Below are 23,602 nucleotides of genomic sequence, written 5' to 3'. Positions count from 1 at the left end.
TCTCTCTCCTGTCTGGACTCCTCTGTACACACTGCCCTAGTCTCTGTAGCTGGAGCTTGCCTCCTCTCACTATCAGTTTGTCTGTCTTATTGTTTCATTCTTTATTATTTATTAATTCATTTCTTCAGACAATGCTCAACAATGCTAGAGTAGCAAAAGAAAGGGGGGAAGGGACAGGGTGGGGAGGGTTACAGGAGCACCCCCTGTGAATAGAATACATACACATAAGCATACAGAGTCTCACACAGAGCAGGTGGTTCTCTAGCACACTTGCCTATATTAGGCAGCATAGATTCTATTTTATTATTTCAAAAGGAGAGGAGGGGATTGAGAGTCATTGACTCAGATTTTTTGCGCCCTTTTTCTGATTAGGGCACTGGCACTTCACGATAACAGTGGATGGTACAAAGGCATGTAATATGGCTTGGTAACCACTCTTGGCTTTAGGCTTTATTGGCTGGCTGACTGGGGCTGTAGCAAATGCAACAAAAAGGAAGGGTATCCAATCATCATCCTCCAAAGTTTGGATGGGTGATGGTTGGATGGTAGCAATGGGCTATGCTTCTGCTCAAATGCAAAATGCAAAAGCTGTGCTGCTGCTGAGCATGCTGCTGTGCGTGTGTCTCTACATCATCTATGAGAGTCACACTGAAAACAAAAACTCACAACAAGCACCACAAGCTCCATGATGCCAGGCAATCCATCAAAAAAAAAAAAAAAAAAAAATGCTTGTCTGGCGTTTCTTTCCCAAGCTGTGGGTGAGACTGACGACATTTACCCAGAACCACCCGCGACATTTTTTTTGCCCATCAGGCACTGGGATCTCAACCCGGAAGTTCCGGGGGGCGGGGGGGCGGGCGGGGGGGAACTATAGGATAGCTAGAATAGCTGCAGTAGCTGCTCAGAAATCGATGCAGCCTCGGGACGGACGCACACCACCACCACCATTTTAATGTTTTAGTGTTGCGCAGCGCACTCGATTTTATAAAATCTGTTTTACAAAACCGGTTTATGCAAATTCGGAATAGTCCCGTAGTGTAGACGTACCCTGATACTCCCTTGTTTGTAAAGTGCTTTGAGATCTATGGATGAAAAGAGCTATATCAGAGCTGTTTCCTGATTTTCATTTTGTATAATATGAGCATACAATTGTGTTATTGAATGAAATTTAAAAATTTCCATTGGGTCTTGCTGTATTCCAAACCACATAGTTATTTGTGATCTTCCGAATACTTGACAATAGGCAGGTATTCTGTTATCAGTCAGATAAGGCAGCCTACATATTAGAAAACTGAATTAACTCTTCTCACATGCTAGATTGACAGACAATATAGCCAGCCTGCCTTCAGAAGCATTACACAGAACTCATTACCCCAACTCCCCTCTCACTTTTCCAATAATCCCACCTCTGCCCCTACCTTCATCTGCCTGTCGAGCCAAGGAAACAAGCCATCAGCAGCATAAAGCAAGCTAGTAAATGTGGTGTGCGTGGAGAGAGGGTATTGTGTTTGGGTTTTGGGAACTGGGGGGGAGAGGAGGCATTTGTATTTGGAATGAGAGAGAAGGATAACAACTTGGGGGGAGGGGAAAGATAAAAGTGGGGACCTTTATGTAGGGAGGGAAGAAGAAAGAACTTTGCTTGAGAAAGAGGAGAAGGAGAAGATGGAGAAGAAGATAATGATTGGGAAGTCATTGTGGGGTCCAAACTTGATCTGAAGCTGGAAGAGAGAGCCTGCAAACACAACCAGCTGGGAGGGGGAGCTCTCCCCATGTTCTGTGTGTGTAATCAAAGGAAAGGACAATGGCATAGGACAAGGAGTCAGGGGTGGGGAGGAGAGGACTGGGATAGGGATAGATTGGAGGGGACCTTAATTCTGGCATTTCCTAACTCTTGAGTGCTTGACTTTGCAATGTCACCAATATTATTTGAATGTAGTTTTTGTGTATAACAGGGATAAAAAATTAAGTATTTTCTCACCCTCAAAATGAGATTGTTCCTCAAGGTCAAGGTTGACGCATATCGGCAGGGCAGTGTAGGGAAGCTTGTATTGCTGTTGCTCGTACTTTACCCAGTCATGCACCTTTCCTAAGTATTAAAATTAGGAGATTTAATTTCAAGATGCATATATATATGTATATATAAAATATATTCTAAATCATTTATAAATAAACCTTATGACTTTTTAAAGTATGTTTTAGTTTCACAGAACAGCTAAATTAGTAGGGAAAGTAGTACTGCTCATTTCCCCATCAATCTAAATACCTTTCACTTTGGCAGTACCGATTTAAGCACACTATCTTTACTTCCTTCTCCTACTGTGCATTACTCTGATAGAAAAGATAAGATAAACTGACAAACTAGTCATTGGAGATTCACTGAGAACAGGGTGAGGCCTACATGATGAGAGGTGCTATTAATATTTTAAAGTCTTTCTTCCCTATAGGCACCAAAATATTACATCACCACAAATATACTACAAATGGTCAGTGATCAATAGATTTAATCTGCTGGGGTTCCAGGAGGAGGAATTTTCAGCATCTTCTCTACTGAACAACTGGATTTAATTATGGAAACTAAATGAAGTGTTTATAAAACAAAACCTTGAAAACATATTTTAAACTCAGAATACTTTATATGGAATCAGGAAAAACAGGACTCTTTTATCAAATACTACTATCTGTTTTACTTAGTCCTGTTACTTTGTTTAGCAGAATAAGACAACTTGTTTTTTTTTAAAACAATGTTGTTTATTTTTAGAAAATGCCAAAATAATGAAGTTTAAGTGATAATGTGCCACTTTAAATTATCTGACCTGATTTTAGTTCTGAAAAGTCAAAATGTGAAAAACTGGAACCATTCATTTGATAATTCCTAGCAACTCTTGATAAATAATACATGCTCTTTCTCTTTCACTGAGACTGTCACTGACTGCTCAAAATTACTTTCAACACAGGGCCCAGCCTTCTATCCCAGAGTGCACTTCAGCTCAATTCCAAATCTGAAGGGTCTTTCCAGTATTCAGCGAGCTACCATAGCAACCAGACCCTTGCCCTGGGTGAAACAGCAACATCACAGTTCCCAGCCCGCAGCAGTCAAGCCAGAGCTGCCATTCAGAGCTACAGCCAGGTATGTTTGCGGAGCACCATAGATCTTTTACACCACACATTTTCCAAGGATGCTCTGAGAAAATAAGTTTATTCTGTGCTTAGTGTCTCAACAAATCCTAATGAACCCTTTTTGTTGTTGTGTACTATTCCCATAGCAAAATGTAGTAAAGTCACATTCTTGATTTTGTAAATTTAAAGCTGCTGGACATAATGCAGTAATAAAATGATGCTGATTTAAAGAAAACATTGCAAGCCACTTTTATTTATGTACTTAAATGAGGATTTAGGTGATTAATTTTTAGACATTCAGGTTTGAAAATTTGGGGTGTTGTTAATGTTTAATTTTTCAAATGTGCCATTATATTATTTTTTTCCTTATTTAAATATCACTGAACTAACATATACTTCTGGACAAATGGTCAGTAAAATAGTGGTTGTACAGCTAAATTGCAGCCTTGCTGCAGTACCATTGTTATGTCACTTGTGATAGCTGTTAGTGCAAAGCAATCAAAACTGAAATAGGGTGAAGTGTAAGACAAGTTAGAAAATGATGCAGAATCTAATACAGAATTCTAATTTATTGTGTGGTACAGTGGCTTAATTCCATATGAATGGATCCTCACAGATGTAGCTGGACCTACTCCCCCACACACTGCCGTTGTTTTATGTATGTGAAGATACACAAATAATTTAGCAGGTAAATGATCAACCCATTTTAAAGGTTTAGAAATTCAGTTCAGGTAGGCATTCAAAAGTTCTCACACTCATCCTCACTCTTTGAAGATCCCGTCCCATGACAGCTCTCTTGTTTGAATGATTTTCTGACACCGGTTCTGCTCTGACACTTATACCATTCCCCCATTTTGTGATCTTTAAGGCTCCACCCCCTTCCTCTGGCAGTTTAGCTTCAGTTTACATTAAAAACTTCCGAAAGCTTTGCCGCCTTATCTGAACCTCTTCCATCCATATACTGGAGTAGAAATTTCAGAAGAGCAAGATTTCTTATGAGATTTCCAGCTTCATCTGGATCAGAAATGCCACAAGAACAGTTTTTTTCCTCACATGATATCCATGCTTCTATACATCTTGATTTTCGCCAGCAGTAGAGGGCACAAAGATGGGATAAACAACATTTTAAAAGTGGGTTTGATTCAATTTTAATTTTATTGGACAGTTTAGTTTGGTTCAACCTGCCTTACTTCACAACCACAGATATCTAGGAAGGAAACAAAAGAGAAAGTCCAGGAATGGCACTGAGGCAAGTGACATGCAAATATTTAATAGCTACTTAAATAGGTACTACTCTAAGATAATTTGATCCATCTGGAATACTTGCAAATAGTACAGAAAAACTCAGTCATATAAAGCATCTGCATCCTACACCTTTACTCTTCATTGACTCTCCTAGACAACAGCTTTCCAAAGCAATTTTTAAAGGATTAATTTCAGTTATCCATGTTAATGTGGTGATAGGATATTGTTGCATGTCATAGTTCACTTCTTCTGCAGAGTTCTATGTTGAACTTACAAAGTCTTATAAAGTCCAGAGAGAAAGCAGTAGGTGTTAGGTAGATACTGCAGAGGTATGTGATACAGAGAGACAGACATTCTTCAGTTCTCTCAATAGTGTGAATAAAAAAGCCTCACTATTCTCAAATCTGAAAAATGAAATCAAGCATGGTCAGCTAAATATTGTTACAGTTTTAGTATTCTACCCAGGGCTCAAATGGAATCAGAATTAAGGCTATCTTGACACATAACAGCTGTTCTGTAGTTCCCTAGGGGGCATACCTGCCCTGCTGCTGCACTGGAGCCACAAGGTGAACAGGGATAGCCCCCAAAAAGACCAGAAAGGCAATCGGACCCACATGCAGCCCAGGTGGGTACTTGCAGGAATTTAGGGGATCCCTGAACGCCATATCTACCACCTTTCAGGGTGAGTTGATTCCTAAAATGTGACTAAAGAGGAGAAGACTGGTCCCTAGAACATGGCTTCAGCAATGAGCAAGGGAATGTAGGCAGAGTTGAGTTGTGAGAGGAGAAATAGGCTTGAATTGGACTGAATTCAATAGTGGGGGTAGAGATTAATGGGGGAGTCAGGGGATGAGGGTCACTTGGAAAGGGGATGGTCAGAGGAACTACGAAGATGATAGTTGGAGCTGCAGAGAAAAAGTAATTAGGGGAGAGATTGAGGAAAAATAAAAAACTGTAAAGGGAAGAGGGAAGACAAGTAGAGGCAGGAAAAAAGAATATTAGTAAGATAAAGAAGTAATAATAATAACCTGACATAGTGTTTCTCCTCAGTCTATCTGAGAATGTTTTATAATCCTTATTTCATTTAGCCTCATAACACCCCTGTAAGATAGTAAAGAATTATTATCTCCATTTTACAGATGGGAACCAAGGCACAGAGAATCTGTGGGACTTGCCCAAGATCAGATAAGAAGTTCTTAGGAGAGTGGGGAGTTGAGACCAGGTCTCCCATGTCCTAAGGTAGTGGCCTAGCCACTGGACCACCTTTTCCCTCCTAGCAAGTGAGGCATGAAAGGAAAAGTTTAAAAAAAAAAAAGAGTACTAGGGTTGTTGTTTTTAAAGGAGTGAATAAAAATGGAGGATGGAGAGAGAGAGAGAGAGAGAGAGAGAGAAATAAGGGGACATACACATCCCTTTGAGGTTAGAAAACATGGATTGTTTTATTATATTTATAATAATATTATTAGGGCCCTACCAAATTCACATTTCATTTTGGTCAATTTCACGGCCATAGGATTTTAAAAATAGTAAATTTCATGATTTCAGCTATTTAAATCTGAAATTTCACAGTGTTGTAATTGTAGGGATCCTGACCCAAAAAGGAGTCAGGAGGGTCACAAGGTTTGTGGTACTGTTACTCTTACTTCTGCACTGCTGCTGGCGGCAGTGCTGCCTTCAGAGCTGGGTAGCTGGAGAGTGGTGGCTGCTGGCTGAGAGCCCAGCTCTAAAAGCAGAGCCGCCATCAGCAGCAGCGCAGAAATAAGGATGGCACAGTATTGCCACCCTTACTTCTGCACTGCTGCCTGCAGCAGCCCAGCTCAGGCAGCAGCCAGCAGCCACAGCCCAGCTCAGCAGGAGCAGTTCAGAAGCAAGGGTGTGGGCATGCCCAACTTCTGATGCAACCTTCTGCGCAGGGGCGGCTGCTGAAGCTAGGCGGGCGGCCTGCGGCGCGCGCGCTGCCGCTTCCGCGGCTCGTCCCCTCTCAGGCGGCTTCGGTTGAGCTCTCTGCGGCATGCCTGCAGGGCAGCGAGCCGCCGGGACCAGGACCTGCCGCCCGCATGCCTGCGGGAGCTCGCAACCGAGCGGAGAAGACGCGGACCCGCAGTCGTCGTGCGCGGCCGGTCGCTCGCCCGGGCTCCGTGGACCCACCCGCGCCAGGGAGGCCGGGCGGCCCTCCAGCCAAACCGCCCGCCGAAACCGGCCGCGCCTCGCGGCGCTTGGCGCGCGGCCTGCCGCGCGCTGCTGCTCTCTGCGCTGCTGTTGCTGCGCTGCCTTCTTTCAGCTGCCTCTGCTGCAGCCCTGCTGCTCCAGCTGCCAGCTCAGTGCAGAAACAGGCACAAATGCAAGCAGCAAACCACAAATCCCAAATAACCAACCCCCCCACCCCCCCTCCTTTGGGTCAGGGTCCCCAACATGACAAACTCCCAACTCTGGTCCTCCTGTTGGGATATATAGCACAAAAAAACACAAAAGAAAGACCAGACAGGGGAGACCACCAGATTTCATGATGTGTTTTTTCATTTCATGGTTTTGAATTTGCCCCTAGATAAGACTATATTATCCTGAGAAAAAAAAAAAAAAAAAAAAAAACCAAACATAGGGAAGAGGAAGAAGAAATATATATGTATATATTATATTCTGTTTTCCAACATTGAACACATTGAACAGTTTTGTTCTGAAATTACACGACTTCAACATAACACAACATACACACACACTAGTCAGCCTGGGCCAGTTAGATAGAGTAGATCGATAGGTTATACTTATTATTACCTATCTATTGTATTGCTGAATAAGCAAAAGAAACCTGGAAAATACATTTTTTCTCTCCATTCCTCCAGGTTGCATGATGGTGTGTGTATGAATTTATATATGTAGAAGGATATTGTATGTAATCAATACATTGAATTGTTCTGGGGAAAAACTTTTGAAAATAATTGTTTAAATATTGAAAAAGATTAGTAATAAATACATTTACTTATACCTTGTTACCTTGGGTATCAAAAGCATACAAGTATAAGAACTGTTTGTTTAGCCCAGTATCCTGTCTTCCAACAGTGGCCAGTACCAGAACTTCAGGGGGAATGTACAGAACAGAGCAATTTTTGAGAGATCCACCACTATTTTCTCCTCCCAGCTTCTGGCAGTCAGTGGTTTAGGGTCACTCTGAGGATGGGGTTACATCCCTGACTATCTTGGCTAATAGTCATTGATGGACCTATCCTCCATGAACTTATCTAGGTTTGTTTTTTTAACCCATTTATACCTTTTGCCATCCCAGCATCCCATGGCAATGAGTTCCACAGGTTAAATTTGCATTGTGTGAAAAAGGATTTTCTCTTGTTTGTGTTAAATCTGCTGCCTATTAATTTAATTGGGTGACTCTTTTGTTTTGTTTTGTGGGAAAGAGTAAATTGTTATTTTGTAGATTTCTCTCATCTCCCCTCTTTAGTTGTCTCTTTTATAAGCTGCACAGCCCTAATCTTTTTAGTTTCTCTCCATATGGAAGTTGTTTCATACCTTTCGTCATCTTTGTTCCACTTTTCTGAACCTTTTTCATTTCCATTATATCCTTTTTGAGAGAGTGCAACCAGAACTGGACATAATATTCAAGGTGTGGGCACACCATAGCTTTACATAGTGGCATTATAATATTTTTTATATTTATTTTCTATGCCTTTCCTAGTAGTTCCTAATATTCTGTTAATCTTTTTGATTGCTGCTGCACATTGAGCTGAAATTTTCAGAGAACTTTCCATGATGATGAATGTCTATCAGGGATGGTCTATACAGTATTTGGTCCTGCCATGAAGGCAGGGGACTGGACTCGATGACCTTTCGAGGTCCCTTCCAGTCCTAGAATCTATGAATCTATGATTTGAAGCTCTCTTTTCTCAGTGATAACGGATAATTTAGGACCCATCATTATATATGGATAGTTGAGATAATTTTTTCTAATGTGCATTTATTAATGTTGAATTTCATCTGCCATTTGTTTCTCAGTCACACAATTTGTGAGGTTCTCCAGTAGTAACTATTTGCAGTCATCATTGGACTTAACTATCTTGAATAATTTTGTATCATCTGCAAATTTTGTCACTTCACTATTCACCCCCTTTTCCAGTTAATTAATGAATATGTTGTACAGTCCCTCACAGACCCTTGGGGACACCACTATTTACCTCTCTCCATTGTGAAAACTGACCATTAATTCCTACCCTGTTTCCTATCTTTTAAACAGTTACTGATATATGTTATCCTGTGTCCGGTTACTTTGCTTAAAACCCTTTGAGAGCAACCTTGTCAAAGGCTTTCTAAACATCCAAATACACCACTGTCACATTCAGGGGTGGAAATGAAGGCCAGTGAGGGGTTGTGTCACTGCCTGCCCCTAATCCTGGGTGCCTCACAATGCTTTGCTGTTGTATCTCCCAACCTGGGTGTTCACAAACTACCAGCATGCAGATCACACCTTGAATGTCTATGTATAGCTGCAGCCCTGGTCCAGCAACTCTGATCCCAATAGCCTGTCAGCAACACAGCAGTCACACTCTGGCTTCCCCTAGTCTTGGTTACTAATTGCAGGATGACTCTAACACTCTCCCAGTCTTGCATTTTCAGAAAAAAAGCATGTTCTGTGTTGCCATCTCTCTCTTGGATAGTTCAGATATTAAAGGTTCATTGTCCCTGTAAGGAGTCAATATTAAACAGTTTGCTACTTTACCTGGAATTACCAAGTAGTTCAGTTTAAACACAGACTGGACTGGTTGAGATTAAAAAATAAAACAAGTTTATTAATAAAAGAAACTTAATCTAGCAAATTTTGTTTTGAGGCTTTGTTCAAGATGGCCTTTCCCACCCACAGTCTTCCAGCATGATGGTGACTGATCCTTTTCTCAGTCAGGATTTCTCCCAGAGGCCTAAAGGTGCTGGTGCCTTTGCGTTCTTAGGTGAAAGAGAGAAGTTGGGGTTTTCTGCCCCTCTCTTTTACAGTCCAGTGAATTCTTAAAGTGGATTCTTCTGAAGATTACATCTCAAAGGAAAGTTTATACAAACAATAAAGGCAGCAACATCGAGTCTGGTGGTAAAGGAGGCCCCATGCTCTTTCTTCCACCTGGGTTTGTTGAAATGCAAATTTGTTCTGTCGCCTGCCATTTTCTCCCCCTGCTGTCTCAAAGATTTTGTTTACTACATATATGTCAATTGAGGCAAACACATATTCCTCTGTTTAAGATAGACCTGTTTAACAACTTTTACCTAGGCAGGGTTGTGTAGTTTTGAACATGTGACAATAACATAACACAGAGGGATTACATGACTTTATATATAATGTTGCTACATACATTTCACCAGGATATTATTGACCAGCAAGTTATCAGTTTTCAAATGATACCTCACAAGGAATATTTTGTACAAAGATCATTCAAATAGCATGTAGGATATGAATGCTGGGGTCCTTTCGGTCACAACCATATCACTGGAACACCTTTATACACATTCTGGTTAACATTCTAAAAATTCTAATAGATTGGTGAGGCATGACTTCCCTTTCCCTATATGTGTCTGATCATTGTGCTCTCTACTGTAGTTTAAAACAATTTGCTTGATACTAAAATTAGGCTTACTGGCCTGTAATAGCCAGGATCCCCTCCAAAGCCCTTTTTAAAAATTGGCATTATGTTAGCTACCCTCCAATAATCTGGTACAGAGGTTTGTTTCAGCAATAAGTTACATACCACAGTTAGCAGTTCTGCAATTTCCTATTTGAATTCCTTCAGAACTCTTGGGTGAACACCATCTGGTCCTGGTGACTTATTACTGTTTAATTTATCAATTTGTTCATAAAAACCTCTTCTATTGACACATCAGCATGGGACAGTAGTTCAGATGCATCAACTACAAGACTAGCTCTAATGTGGGTACCTCTCCCACATCCACTGCAATGAAAATTGATGCAAAGAATTAATTTAACTTCTCTGCAGTGGGTTTATCTTCCTTGAGTGCCCCTTTAATAACTTTGTCATCCAGTGGCCCTACTGCCTGTTTGGCAGGCTTCCTGCTTCTGATTTACTTTAAAAAATTCTTGCCATTACTTTTTGTGTTTTTCACAAGCTGCTTCTCAAATTCTTTCTCAACCTTCCTTGTTATACTTTTACACTTAACCTGCCAGTGTGTGTGCTCCTTCCTGTTATCCTCACTAGGTTTTGATTTCCAAATTTTAAAGGGTGCTTTTCTGCTTCTGACCGGATCCATTACTCTGCTCTTTAGCCATTGTGACGTTCTTTTAGTCCTGTTATTGTGTTTTCTGATTTGGGGTATACATTTAGTCTGAACCTCTCCTATGGTGTTTTTAAATAGTCCCCACGCTGTTTGTAGGCATTTAACCCTTGTGACAGTTCTTTTTAATTTCCATCTAACAAGGATCCCCATTTTTGTGTAGTTCTTCTTCTGTAAAGTTAAATGTTACCATAGTGGATTTTTTTGGTTATTATGTGTTGGAAAGTTGTAAATATGGAGCCAGCTGCAGTCATTGATTAAAGGGAGCCAGAGGAATTCCTGCTTGGACCCCATTTTGCCATCACTATTGGATTGTCTAGATCATCCACAGGAGAAAGAATTGTTCATATGAATTGCTTCTGGTATCTCTGTGCAAGGAATATAACTGTCCCTGAACAAGTGTGATACCTAAGTGTGTGGGAAAATATTTAAATAGTCCCAAAGTCAGCTATAGCAGTAGGAGTGGGGGAAATTTTTGAAAAAGTAATTTTCAGAAAAAATAATTAAATAAATTAGTTTGAGAATTTTCTATAAAAGTGGTGCAAAATGAAATCTAATTTTTTGTCAAACTGGAGTATTCAATTATAGATTATAGAGACTGCATTCCAATTGCTCGGGGTTATTCCAGTTTCCCTATAATTCCCCAAATTATATTGTGTTCAAATCCTACTGTGCACTATATTTTTTTTGTCACAGAGTCCATGGTTGTCATGGGTTTTTATTACAAACAATACGAATGACTTTTGATATGGAAACTTTTCATACAAGTAGGTAAATGGTGAATACTCAGTTTGGAAGACGGGATTGTGACCAGTTTTACTTATAACCTAGAGAGCTAGCAATTTAAAACCTGAAAAGCATAACAGGTAAAGGAGAGCTGGAGTGCTCATGGTAAGGATTAGTGGTTAGTCACAGACTCTGTGATAGCTTTGATTGTTTTAAGGAAAGACATAGCGTGTACATTGCTGGTTGAGGATGTTTCCAGCACTTATGGATGCTGCTGCCTTTGTGGAGGCTGAGGCAGCAGCAGGGATGCTCCCTTTCACACTTTCCTGTGCTGCTAAATGCTTTGGGAGTGAACCAGCAGGCATCGGAATAAACATTTTAAACCTTTAAATCAATTTGAGTTACAAAATAAAAGACTTTTATTTAAAAATTATTGTGACCCAGCAGTACTGGCATTTTACCAGGAATGTTGTGACTTTGTCCCTGTATCCTCCATGACAGAGCCTTGATTTTTTGTTATTCAACAAAACCCGTGACATGGCACTAGTCCTATTTATAGTGAAAGCAAACTCTAAAACCAGAATGCCTTTTGCTAGTACAGTCAAAGATCTACTCTGGCTTTTTTAACTGCCTTACTTGGATCCTGTATATGGCAGGTGCTGAGCTGCATGATATTCTACCCAAACAACATACAAAATAGTGACTTCACAATGCCTCTGGCAGGATTTAGCAGATGGTGTATTTGAATTTCAAAAATGGCCATGAGAAGTATTTTCGACCACGAAAGGAAATAGAGTAATTCACAAGAATAGTTTTTATTAATGGAAAATAGAAAGTAGAACTGCCTTCTGCTAGTATTTTGGATCCCCAAACCAGCTACTGCCACTGTACCTTCATTTGCTTCTCTAAAGCCTGTGCTCAGAATATGGGAGAAGGATAGACTCAGGATCTTTGCATGCCAGGATAAGGATAATTGGACAGAAATTGAACTAAAAACTAAACTACTTTGGGAAGTATAAAAATATAGCACGAGTTGCTTTAGAAAACTGAACACATGGGAGAGGACTCTCCTCTCTCTTTCCAGCCCCATCAACTCTGAGAAAAGAGAAGCATAGTACAGCCACATTTATTGCCTCATATATACACAGAATTATAATTCTGCAGACTCACAAAGTTCTAAAATGCTTCTAGTTAATATGAAAATGTGGCCTGGGTAGAATGTATGTCCAAGCATACAGAGCCTCATTTTGACCAAGTATCCACTCTGCAGGTCACACCTCTATGTGGATTTTGTAGCATTGACACAGTTTTAGTGGAAAAATAAGCAGAAGAAGATATGCATGACTCAGTTGGAACTTTAAAAAAGCTGGGGGTGATTTGTTTTGTGGAATAAATAAACCTGCTGAATTATTTAAACCTGGTGTGCACTGGTTTCTTTAGTGCTACTCTTAAAATAATATTACTATTCAATTTCAAAGGAGTACATTATGTTTTTGAATTAAAGTGATTGCAATAATGTTTGTTCTTTCTTACAAAGAGACATTTTTGGGTTTCTTCCCATGTTGAGTTTACAATTAAAACTATATTTTTAAATTAGAATTTTGAATAAATACAGCACACACTGGGTGAGATAATCAAAACACGGAAGTCAAGTCCATTTGTCAAACTAGTATGAGTTTTGGATGTGTAATTTTCTGTGACCGGATAAATTGTGGTATCTTCAACGCAGCATGAAGTGAGTGAGGAAAATGCCTGCCTCTGGCCTGCGCAACTTTATGCAATAAGTTCTACTGGCCTCTTCTTTGTACCTTTGTGTTTAGGGAATCCTCAAACATATGATTTCTGTTAGTCAATTTTACAGCCCAATCCTGCTCTATTAAAATCAATGGCAGGTTTTACTGCTGACTGAAATAAGAGCTAGGTTTGCCCTTAATTTTTTGCTCCTCACATGGAACTCTGGATATCTTTGTGTTTTAAAAGGTCTTTCTTTGATACTCCTTACCCCAGGCACAACTGAAATATTTATTATGTTAAATAACAATATATGTAACAAGAAGCATTTGTGTGTAGTACAAACCACTGGTATTTTTAAACATATACTTTTAACATATCTATCTTGACACTGCTAACAGATAGTAGCCAGGCCCATATTAATACATTAGGCATAATATAGTTTATTGTGGGTGTTTGATAACAGGAATGTTAACTGTACACCTACTATATGACATTAGAAATCACACCTTCATTTCATTCCCAAGGAGCCAAATGACCAAAAGTCATTGTGAGGCTGAACTAGTTACCTAGTTACCTACAACAGTTTTACTTCTTAGTGCCTACACTGTGCAGATTATATATATATATATATATATATATATATATATATATATATATATATATATATAATATGCAGAGCTCACCATAGCAGCCATATATCATCCTGGGAAAAGAATCTATTTTTCATTTATTGATTGATTGATTGGTGATCAAGATGACAATAGTTTGAAGTGGCTTTAGTTTTTTTTGGTGAAGTGTGGTTTCTCAGAGCTTTATTCCTCAAATCTTTTCACCGAGATCTCAAATGATCTGTTGTTTGCCTAATGAGCTAGATTTGTAACTCTGCACAGATAGATAGATAGATAGATGTGGACAGACAAATATATTCCTGTTGGTCAGTTTGTTCCAGTACAGTTTTGTCATCCGCTATCTTCTATGTCTTCCCTTTGCTAAATTACCCACAAGTTATTTTATTAGCAAGTAGTTTTGGGTCAACCAAATGTTTCTTTATTGTAGTTATTATTAATCTAGAGCTGTCTGACCAGAATAAGCCTTGTGCACACAAGATTTTCAACACCTCGATTTGGACACATAATTAATCCTCCTTACTACATTTTGAACTGTACTAATCTTACATTGTGATATTTTCATTCAATCGTCTTTGACTCTGAGATACAGTCCTAAATGCCTGAAAATCAGCTTGCATGCATCAGTGCAGGTTTTTAGCTGTGTGACAGACATGCAACACTTAGACTATTTGAACCATTGAGTCCAAATCAATACCTAGGAATTTCAATGTGGATTCAAAGCTCTGTTGGCCAGTATCAACACCTATCTTTCTCTCTTGCTTGTCTAAACATGGAACAGAAAGTTCTGTTTTTCACAGCTCTATTAATGTTCTCACAGAGTCTATTACTAAGAGAGAAAATTATAAAATAAGGGTAAGAAGAGATCAACAATAAACTGTATACAATGAGCTACAGTTTCAAAGGGCCCTCCTTTCATGGACACACAAACAGGCATTTGTTTAGAAATCTGATTTGTGGGTGCTAAGTAACCTGTTTTGTGCAAGCAGAAGGTAGGCCCTCTGAATTATTTTTTCCCACTGTGTCGATAGGCAGACAAAAGCAAGAGGATTCAACAACATTCTAGCTTCCTATCAAATTCCAGTTTGTATTCATCTAGTTTCAACTTACAGCCATTGGATCATGTTATCTTCTAGATTGAAAGCCTATTATTAAATATTTGTTCTCCATGTAGGTACTTATAGACAGTAATCAAATCACCCATTAACCTTCTCTTAGCTGAGCTAAATATATTGAGTGCCTTGTGTCTATCATTCTAAGGCATGATTTCTAATCCTTTAATCTTTTTCATGGCTCTTCTGTGAGCCCTCTCCAGTTTATCTATATCCTCCTTGAATTGTGAGGACCATAACTGGACATGATATTCCAGCAGTGGCCACCAGTGCCAAATGCAGAGGTAAAATACCGTCTCTGCTCCTGCTTGAGAGTCCCCTGTTTATGCACCCGAGGATCGCATTGGCCCTTTTGAACACAGCATCACGCTGGCTGCTCATGTTCAGCTGATTATCTACCACAACCCCCCAGTCATTTTAAAATCATAGCTTCTCAGGATAGAAGTACACCTTCCTGTACGTGTGTCCCACGTTCTTTATTCCTAGATGTATACATTTAAATTTGGTTGTATTAAAACACATATTGTTTGCTTGTGCTAAGTTAACCAAGCAATCCAGATTGTTCTGTGTCAGTGACTTGTCCCTTCTCATTATTTACCACTCCCCCAGTTTTTCTGTCATCTGCAAACTTTATTAGGGATGATTTTATGTTTTCTTCCAGATCTTTGATAAAAATGTTTAATAGCCTAGGTCCAAGAACAGATCCCTGCAAGATCTCACTAGAAACACACTTGCACGATGATGATTTTGAGTTTACAATTACATTTTGAGACCTATCAGAAACCAGCTTTTAATCTATTTAATGTGTGCCTAGTTAATTTTATATCATTCTAGTTTTTTAATCAAAATGTCAAGTGGTACCTAGTCAAACACCTTACAGAAGTCTAAGTATATTACATCAGTACTATTACCTTTATCAACCAAACTTGTAATCTCACCAAAAAAAGATGTCAAGTTAGTTTGACAGGATCTATTTTCCATAAACCCATGGTGATTGGCATTAATTATATTACCCGGATTTAATTATTTATTAATTGAGTCCAATATTAGCTGCTGCTTTATCATGCCTGGGATTGATGACAGACCTTTAATTGTCCAGGTTTACCCTTTTTACCCTTTTTAAATATTGGCACAACATGAGCTTTCTTTCCAGTCTTCAGGAAGTTCCCCAATGTTCCAAGACTTATTGAAAATCAACATTAATGCTCCAGCCAGCGCCTCAGCTCTTTTAAAATTCTTGGTTGCAAGTTATCTGGATTTACTTAGTAAGATATGTCTCACTTTAGTAGTTTCTGTTTAACATCTTCCTGAGATACTAATCAGATGGAGTCTTATCAACATCATATAATTAGACTTTGCCTTTTTTTTTCCAAATACAAAACAGAATTTTTGAACACTTCTTCCTTTTCTGCATTATTATTAATAATTCTACCATAATGCTAATTCCACCATTATACCATTGTCAGGATTCCTTTTATTCCTAACATACAAAAATATTCCCTCTTATTCTGGTGTCCCCGAAGGGTCTCTATTGAGACCAATACTGTGCAACATATTCATAAGTGATCTGGAAAAAGAGGTAAACAGTGAGGTGGCAAAATTTGCAGATGATACAACACTACTGAAGAGAGTTAAGTCTGAAGTAGACTGAAAAGAGTTACAAAGAAATCTCACAAAACTGAGTGACTGGGCAACAAAATGGTAGATGAAATTCAGTGTTGATAAATGCAAAGTAATGCATATTGGAAAACATAATCCCAACTATACATATAAAATGATGGGGACTAAATTATCTGTCACCACTCAAAAAAACCCAAACAAACGAGGAGTCCTTGTGGCACCTTAGAGACTAACAAATTTATCTGGGCATAAGCTTTTGTGGGCTAGAACCCACTTCATCAGATCTATGAAGTAAAAAGTACAGGCGCAGGTATAAATACATGAAAGGATGGGGGTTGCTTTCAATTAACAGCCGGATACCAAGGGAGGAAAAATAAGTTTTGAAGTGGTAAGCGAGTGGCCCATTACAGACAGTTGACAAGAAGGTGAGAGTAACAGTAGGGAGAAATTAGTATTGGGGAAATTAAGTTTAGGTTTTGTAATGACCCAACCACTCCCAGTCTTTATTCAGGCCTAACCTGATGGTATCTAGTTTGCAAATTAATTCCAGTTCTGCAGCTTCACGTTGGAGTCTGTTTTTGAAGTTTTTCTGTTGAAGAATTCCCACTTTGAGGCCTGTTATTGAGTGACCTGAGAGACTGAAGTGTTCTACTGTTTTTTGAATGTTATGATTCCTGATGTCAGATTTGTGTCCATTTATTCATTTGCATAGAGACTGTCCAGTTTGGCCAATGTACATGTCAGAGGGGCATTTCTGGCACATGATGGCATATATCACATTGGTAGATGTGCAGGTGAACGAGCCCCGGATGGTGTGGCTCAGTGACTGATGTAGTTAGGTCCTATGATGGTATCTCTTGAATAGATATGTGGATAGCCATCACCTACAGCCCTCAACGAAAACCTCTCCAGCGCATCATCAAGGATCTACAGCCTATCCTGAAGGACAGTCCCTCACTCTCACAGACCTTGGGAGACAGGCCAGTCCTCGCTTACAGACAGCCCCCCAACCTGAAACAAATACTCACCAGCAACTACACACCACACACCACACAACAAAAACACCAATCCAGGAACTAAACCCTGCTACAAACCCCGGTGCCAATTCTGTCCACATATGCGGCAGCACTTTAAAGTCAGCGTCACAGGCTGGTACAGGCGGACACCTTTTACTGGTACACTGTACCATACCGCCTTACTTTCACCCCTGAGTAGACACAAACTAATATCCCGTCTTGTGTTTAAGCAATGTTAGGACATTGATTCATAAGCATTTAAGATCATTTTCTTCTGAATTGTCTGTATTTCGGAAACAGGTAATATAATTTTTGACAGAGTGCCATTCCCTCTCCTCTTTTGCCCACTTGATCTTTCCTAAGTAGATTATAACCATTGAGTTTAACATTTCAATCATGGGAATCATCCCACCAGGTTTCAATAATACCAGCTAGATGGAATTCATGTTCATAAATGAGCAATTCCAATTCCTCTTGTTTATTATCTAGGCTGTATAGGTAATTAAAGAATTAAAGAATTTCTTCTCTTCATGTTCTTTGTTTCTTTGATTAATTTTGTTCTCACCATCTTGATTCTGTGCCAAATGAGTGCTCATATCATCCCTCTTTTTATCCTCCACTTTTACTATCAGTTTAATCCCCTCCTGGCCATCCAAACTATACAGCTCCCCTCTCCCCACAGAAGGTGCAACAATGTTTCACAAAACCAAAACCCTCTGCCCTACACCACTTATGTAGCCAGTGAATCATTTCCAGAATCTTCTGCCTTTTGTCTTTCTTTGCTTGTGGCACAGGAAGGATCTCTGAGAAGATTGTTTAGATATTCTACTTCTTCAGCATGCTTCAGAGGTTCCTGACATCATATGTTGTCTGTGAGATATCCCATGATGCATTCTTATTAGTGCCTATGTAGACTCATAGACTTTAAGGCCAGAAGGGACCATCATGATCATCTACTCTGACCACCTGCACATTGCAGGCTATAGAACCAGTGATGAGCTGCCAAAATCTTAACAACGGGTTCCCTATAAAAAGTTCTGATTTAACAACGGGTTCCCTATAAAAAGTTTTGATTTTAGGGATGTGCGACAGCATGTATTTTTTGTACCAATAGGGTTACCATACGTCCATATTTTCCCAGGAGGTGCTTAAGAACCGAAAAGCCTGACATGTCCAGGAAAATACAGATGTATTTTAACCCTTCCTAAAGTTCTTTTTTAAAAAGATGGGGCTGAACTAGAAATGAGCTCCGTTTCACATGTGTGGGTGGTGATCAGGGACAGTCTCAATTTTTGGGTCTTTTTCTTATATAGGCTCCTATTACCCCTCACCCCCGTCCCAATTTTTCACACTTGCTGTCTGGTCACTCTAGGGTGTGCACATGTGTGGGTCCCAGCTGCTCCCTGCCCCCCCCCCCCCATTGAAGCAGGTGTGCAGGGTTACTGCCCTGGGAACTGCAGGGCACCAGTGGATGTGGGGCTGGCTGCAGATAGGGGCGTGGGGCAGGGCTAGCTGGAGGCAGGGAGTGACACGGGCTGGCTGTGGTTAGGTGATGCAGACGGGCGGGCTGCGGGTGGCTGGGGGCAGGGGGTGGCTGCGGGCGGCTGCAGGCAGAGGCTGGCTGTGGCAAGGGCTGGCTGCGGGTGGCTGTGAGCAGGGGGTGGGACAGAAGGCAGCTGTGGGCAGGGGCTGGCTGGGGGCAGGGGCTGGCTGGGGGCAGGGGTGGGGCAGGGGGGCGGCTGGGGGCAGGGAAGGCGGGGGAGGGGCGCAGACACTCACACGGGGGGGGGGGGGCTGGGAGCAGCAGGACGCAGCCGGGGACTCACCAGGGCCAGAGGTCCAAAGAGCAGGAGCAGCAACAGGGCCAGGAGGCAGCTCACGTGGCTCTCGCAGCGCAGCGCAGCGCAGCGCAGCGCCCCCTGGTGGCCGGGAGGAGGAATTACAGGCTTCCCAGGCAGAGCCCATCAAAGCTTCCCTCGCAGGGAAGCTAGTTAACAAGCGGTTCTAAAACCGCTTCTAAATTTAACAACGGGTTCGCGCGAACCGGTGCGAACCGGCTCCAGCTCACCCCTGTATAGAACCTCATCCACCTACTCCTGTTGTAGGGCCTTAACCTCTCACTGAGTTACTAAAGTCTTCAAATCTTTAAAGACTTAAAAAGAGTTAGAGATTTAAAGACTCCACCATTTATTGTTGTTCCACCATTTACTGTAGTTCAAACCAGCAAGTGACCTGTGCCGCATGCTTTACAAGAAAGATAAACACACACAGGGTCTCTGCCAATTTGACCAAGGGAAAATTCCTTTCTGGCGCCAAATATGGTGATCAGCTAGACCTTGAGCACGTGGGTAAGACCCACCAGCCAGACACCTGGGAAATAATTCTCCGTACTAACTCAAAGCCCTCCCCATCTAATGTCCCGTCTGCAGCCATTGGAGATATTTTCTAATAGCAGGTGCAGATGGGCCATAATGCATTTGGGCAATGTCATCATACCATCCCCACCATTAACTAATCAAACTCAGTCTTAAAACTGTCAAAGTTAGAATCAAGACTCACAATTTGTCAGACCACTCTGTTTTTATTAGCAAAGCGCTCCGCCAATAACACTCAGATAATGTGAGTGGCCATGCAAGGCCCACACAGTCTTATTTATACAGATAAAAGAGCGGAAATCAAACAAAGGGACAAAAGAGTAAAACAGCAAAATTCACCTGGGGCATAGCATGCATATCCTACTTCCTTACTAACTCCTATCGATCTAAGGCTAATGCTTCAACAATTGCCCTTAAACGGTGCAAATGTTTTATGTTAATGTCTGTTTTCCTGACACCTGGACTTCAGCATTCCAGCGATTTTCCTTAAAGGTACAGACAGCATTTCTTTAATCCTATCTATTTTTGTAATATAATTCATTCTACTTTCACAATCCCTCCTTTTGGTCACGCTTCGCCATGACCAACGATGGACTGGGTTCCACATATTAATCGTTCTTTATCTTTTTGTTCATCAGCAATATTTAAAATCATCATATTAGTACTCTGTTTTGGGGCAGTCACCTGGGTGGCATATTTTATACAATTTTGGATACAACAGGAGATTAACTGAAAACATACAAAAATCACTAGGATTCCAAACAGGATAGTTAGGGCTCCCTGAAACAACCAGTTTCCTAGGCCAGAGAAATTGAACAGGTTGCTTAGCCACTTCCATAAAGAACTCGGCTCTTCATGGGGAAGATATGCGATTTGTTCTAAGTGGCTAGCACGATCTATTACCTCATTGGTATTGTCAGGTATATACACACAACATTCTTTTCCAATGAGTGCACAGGTCCCTCCTTTGGCCGCCAGCACTATGTCCAATGCCTGACGGTTTTGAAGGGCCACCTGTCGGATCGCCTCTGTTTCTTTGGCCAGAGTTTTTAAACTCTCTCCGGTTTCATTTGCCATTATTTCAACTACTGCTTGTAACCTCAGGAGCCTTTTTGCATGGTGTATTACTCCCCCAAGTGGGATAAGGGAACCGCCAATGGCATCTTCCCAGGTTAAGGGGCTTATGTTATTTATATACCATTGGGCATCTGGTAAGTCCCTTCTTTTTCGCCTGAAATTACGGAGGCGTTCTCGTGGGAAGGAACCTAGCACTCGGAATTGTGGGAAGAGTTGGGCGGGATAACAGATACCTGACCAGTTAGCTGGTAATGCAGTATAAGCTTTGGTTCCACAAACCCAATGATGGCCTATTAAGGCCGGGAAGGGTCGATTGCATCCATTTATTACATAGGTGTCTACAAATGAGGAGTAATATCCTCCAAAGGGGACAGGGTAATTCTCCTTACGAGGAGTGGTAGTGTTTGTATGGCATTGAAAGATTGTATTATTTTACTAAGATTACTGTAAGGGAACATGAGATTGATTTTTCTGTTTGATCCCAGGTTGAGAAAAATTCATATCTCCATACCCAGCCCGCCACTCTTTAGTTTTGTTTGAATAATCCCATACACCATTGGCCACGATATGCTGAAGGCAACGGCTTTTTCCCAGATCCAGCCCTGTCCCATTACACACCCAACACCAGTGACCCTTTCCCTCCACCACACTTATCCAGTTAGTTACATTTATTCCCACTGCTTCCCAAGTGTCATTGCTGTTCCATGTTTTGTTAAACGGACGAGGTCCTCCAGTGAGATCTGGGGAATTGAGTGGGATAGCCAGGACAGGAATACCAGCTTGAGAATGGGCTGGGATGTGGCTGCAGACCCAGCATTTAGAAATATTAAGGGTCTGAGCTATCCACACTTGCTGTTGGATAAAAGAATTGTCATTGTGGGCACCCCAGACCTTAAGACACCAGCAGCCGAGGAACAGGCGCCACCAGAGGTGCATGTTGGAGGCAAGGCCCTTCTGGTTCTGACAACCTCAACTGAGGGAACCGCAGTCACGGTTTTACATCCACCAGGCAGCAGGCGCTAGGCTCACTACTGCTTCTTTTGGTGGGCCTTGCTTTAGGTTGTCGTCTGCTTCTGGCAACCCTTACGAGAGCGTAGATTGTAAGGTATTGCAGGCTGTTCCTCTGCGTCGTCTTCTGGAGTCAAAATTGACTCTGCGCAGTCCTGAGGTGATGATTGGTTCGCCGGGGAGGGTGTCTTCTTACACTGCGAAGCATGTATCCACGCTGCGATGCCAGATAGTTTAACAGCCGTCTGGGTAGTAAGCAGTACCTGATGAGGACCCTTCCACCGGGGTTCCAAGGCATGTTTTCGATGATGGTGCCGTACGTAGACCCAGTCACCTGGCTCGAGGTTGTGGCAAGCGTCGGAGGTGGGTTCCGTCGGCCAGGCGGCTCGAACCTGTGAATGGAAGTGACTTACAGCTTGCATTAATCCCTTGCAGTATTGAAGGAGCGTACTGTGAGTCAAGTTCAAGTCTGGGACTGGAGTAATGGTAGCCACAGCTCGCATAGGGCGTCCCATAACAATTTCAAAGGGACTCAGTTTATGTCTTTGGGATGGAGTGGATCGCATTTCCATAAGGGCTAGTGGTAAAGCTGCTGGCCAGCTTAACCCTGTGGAGGCACAAATCTTAGCAAGCTTATTCTTAAGTACACCATTTCACCTTTCCACAGCACCTGCACTTTGTGGGTGGTAGGGACAGTGCAGCAGATGTGTGATATGTAATATACGATCCAAGTGTTGAACAATTTGTCCAGTAAAATGTGTACCCCGGTCACTGGACAGAGTGGCAGGAATTCCCTTGGCAGGCATAATATGATTTAACAAACATTTAGCAACAGACAGTGAATCAGCCTTGCGACAAGGAAAGGCTTCAATCCAACCAGAAAATAAACATACCATAACCAAAATGAATTCATATCGTTGGCACTTGGGCATTTGTACAAAATCAAGTTGCCAATGCAAGAAGGGTGCTTGGGCAGGCCCGGAATCCCTGAGCCACTTTTACAGGTTTACCAATATTGTGGCTTTGACAAGTGGTACAGGCGGCACAGTGGCGGGCTGCAAAGAGCTGAAATGGGGGCCCACCATCCCACCTTAGTTACAGCAGAGACCATCCTCCTTTCCGACATGCGAAACACCGTGAAGCAGGGCGGCCAGAGACAGTAGAGTGAAAAGGGAGCCACAAAGGCACCAGTAGGCGAACGCCAAAGGGAATCAGGATGCAAAGCAACCCTGGGCAACCCAGGAGTCTTTTTCGGCTTCTGGGGCAGAATCCTGGAGTAGGGTGAGGTCAGTGAGGGACGGCGGTGCTATAGAAACAGAAAGGGAACCTAGAAATGCATCTGGGGAAGGTTCTATGGCAGCAGCATGTTTAGCAGAGGCATCAGCAAATGCGTTACCCTTAGCAACATCAGTATCTGCCGTCGAGTGGCCAGGGCACTTAACAATAGCTAGGGCAGAGGAAGTAAAACTGCATACAGGAGAGCAGCAATGTAGGGGCCGTTTTTAATGGGGTACCAGCGGAGGTGAGAAACCCGAGCTTGCCACAGGGTGCCAAAGTCATGTACAACCCCAAAAGCATAGCGGGAGTCAGTGTAAATGGTGGCAGAGCGTCCCTCCGCCAAAAAGCAGGCACGGGTGAGGGCGACTAATTCAGCAACTTGTGCTGAGGTC

At 41.6% G+C, this 23,602-nt stretch overlaps 1 protein-coding gene across 3 annotated transcripts in view; it reads left to right on the top strand.

The window, feature by feature from the left end:
- CTNND2 (catenin delta 2) overlaps positions 1-23,602 on the top strand; it is a 1,145,701-nt gene that overhangs the window by 658,940 nt on the left and 463,159 nt on the right. For all 3 annotated transcript variants that reach the window (XM_039524144.1, XM_039524145.1, XM_039524146.1), the window contains exon 6: positions 2,955-3,127. In XM_039524144.1, coding sequence (XP_039380078.1) covers positions 2,955-3,127 — 173 coding nt within the window. The remainder of the gene's footprint in view (positions 1-2,954; positions 3,128-23,602) is intronic.

The sequence above is a fragment of the Mauremys reevesii genome, linkage group 2 (genome assembly GCF_016161935.1).
Source record: "Mauremys reevesii isolate NIE-2019 linkage group 2, ASM1616193v1, whole genome shotgun sequence".
Lineage (NCBI taxonomy): Eukaryota > Metazoa > Chordata > Testudines > Geoemydidae > Mauremys > Mauremys reevesii.
This window is presented reverse-complemented; position numbering and strand designations above follow the sequence as displayed.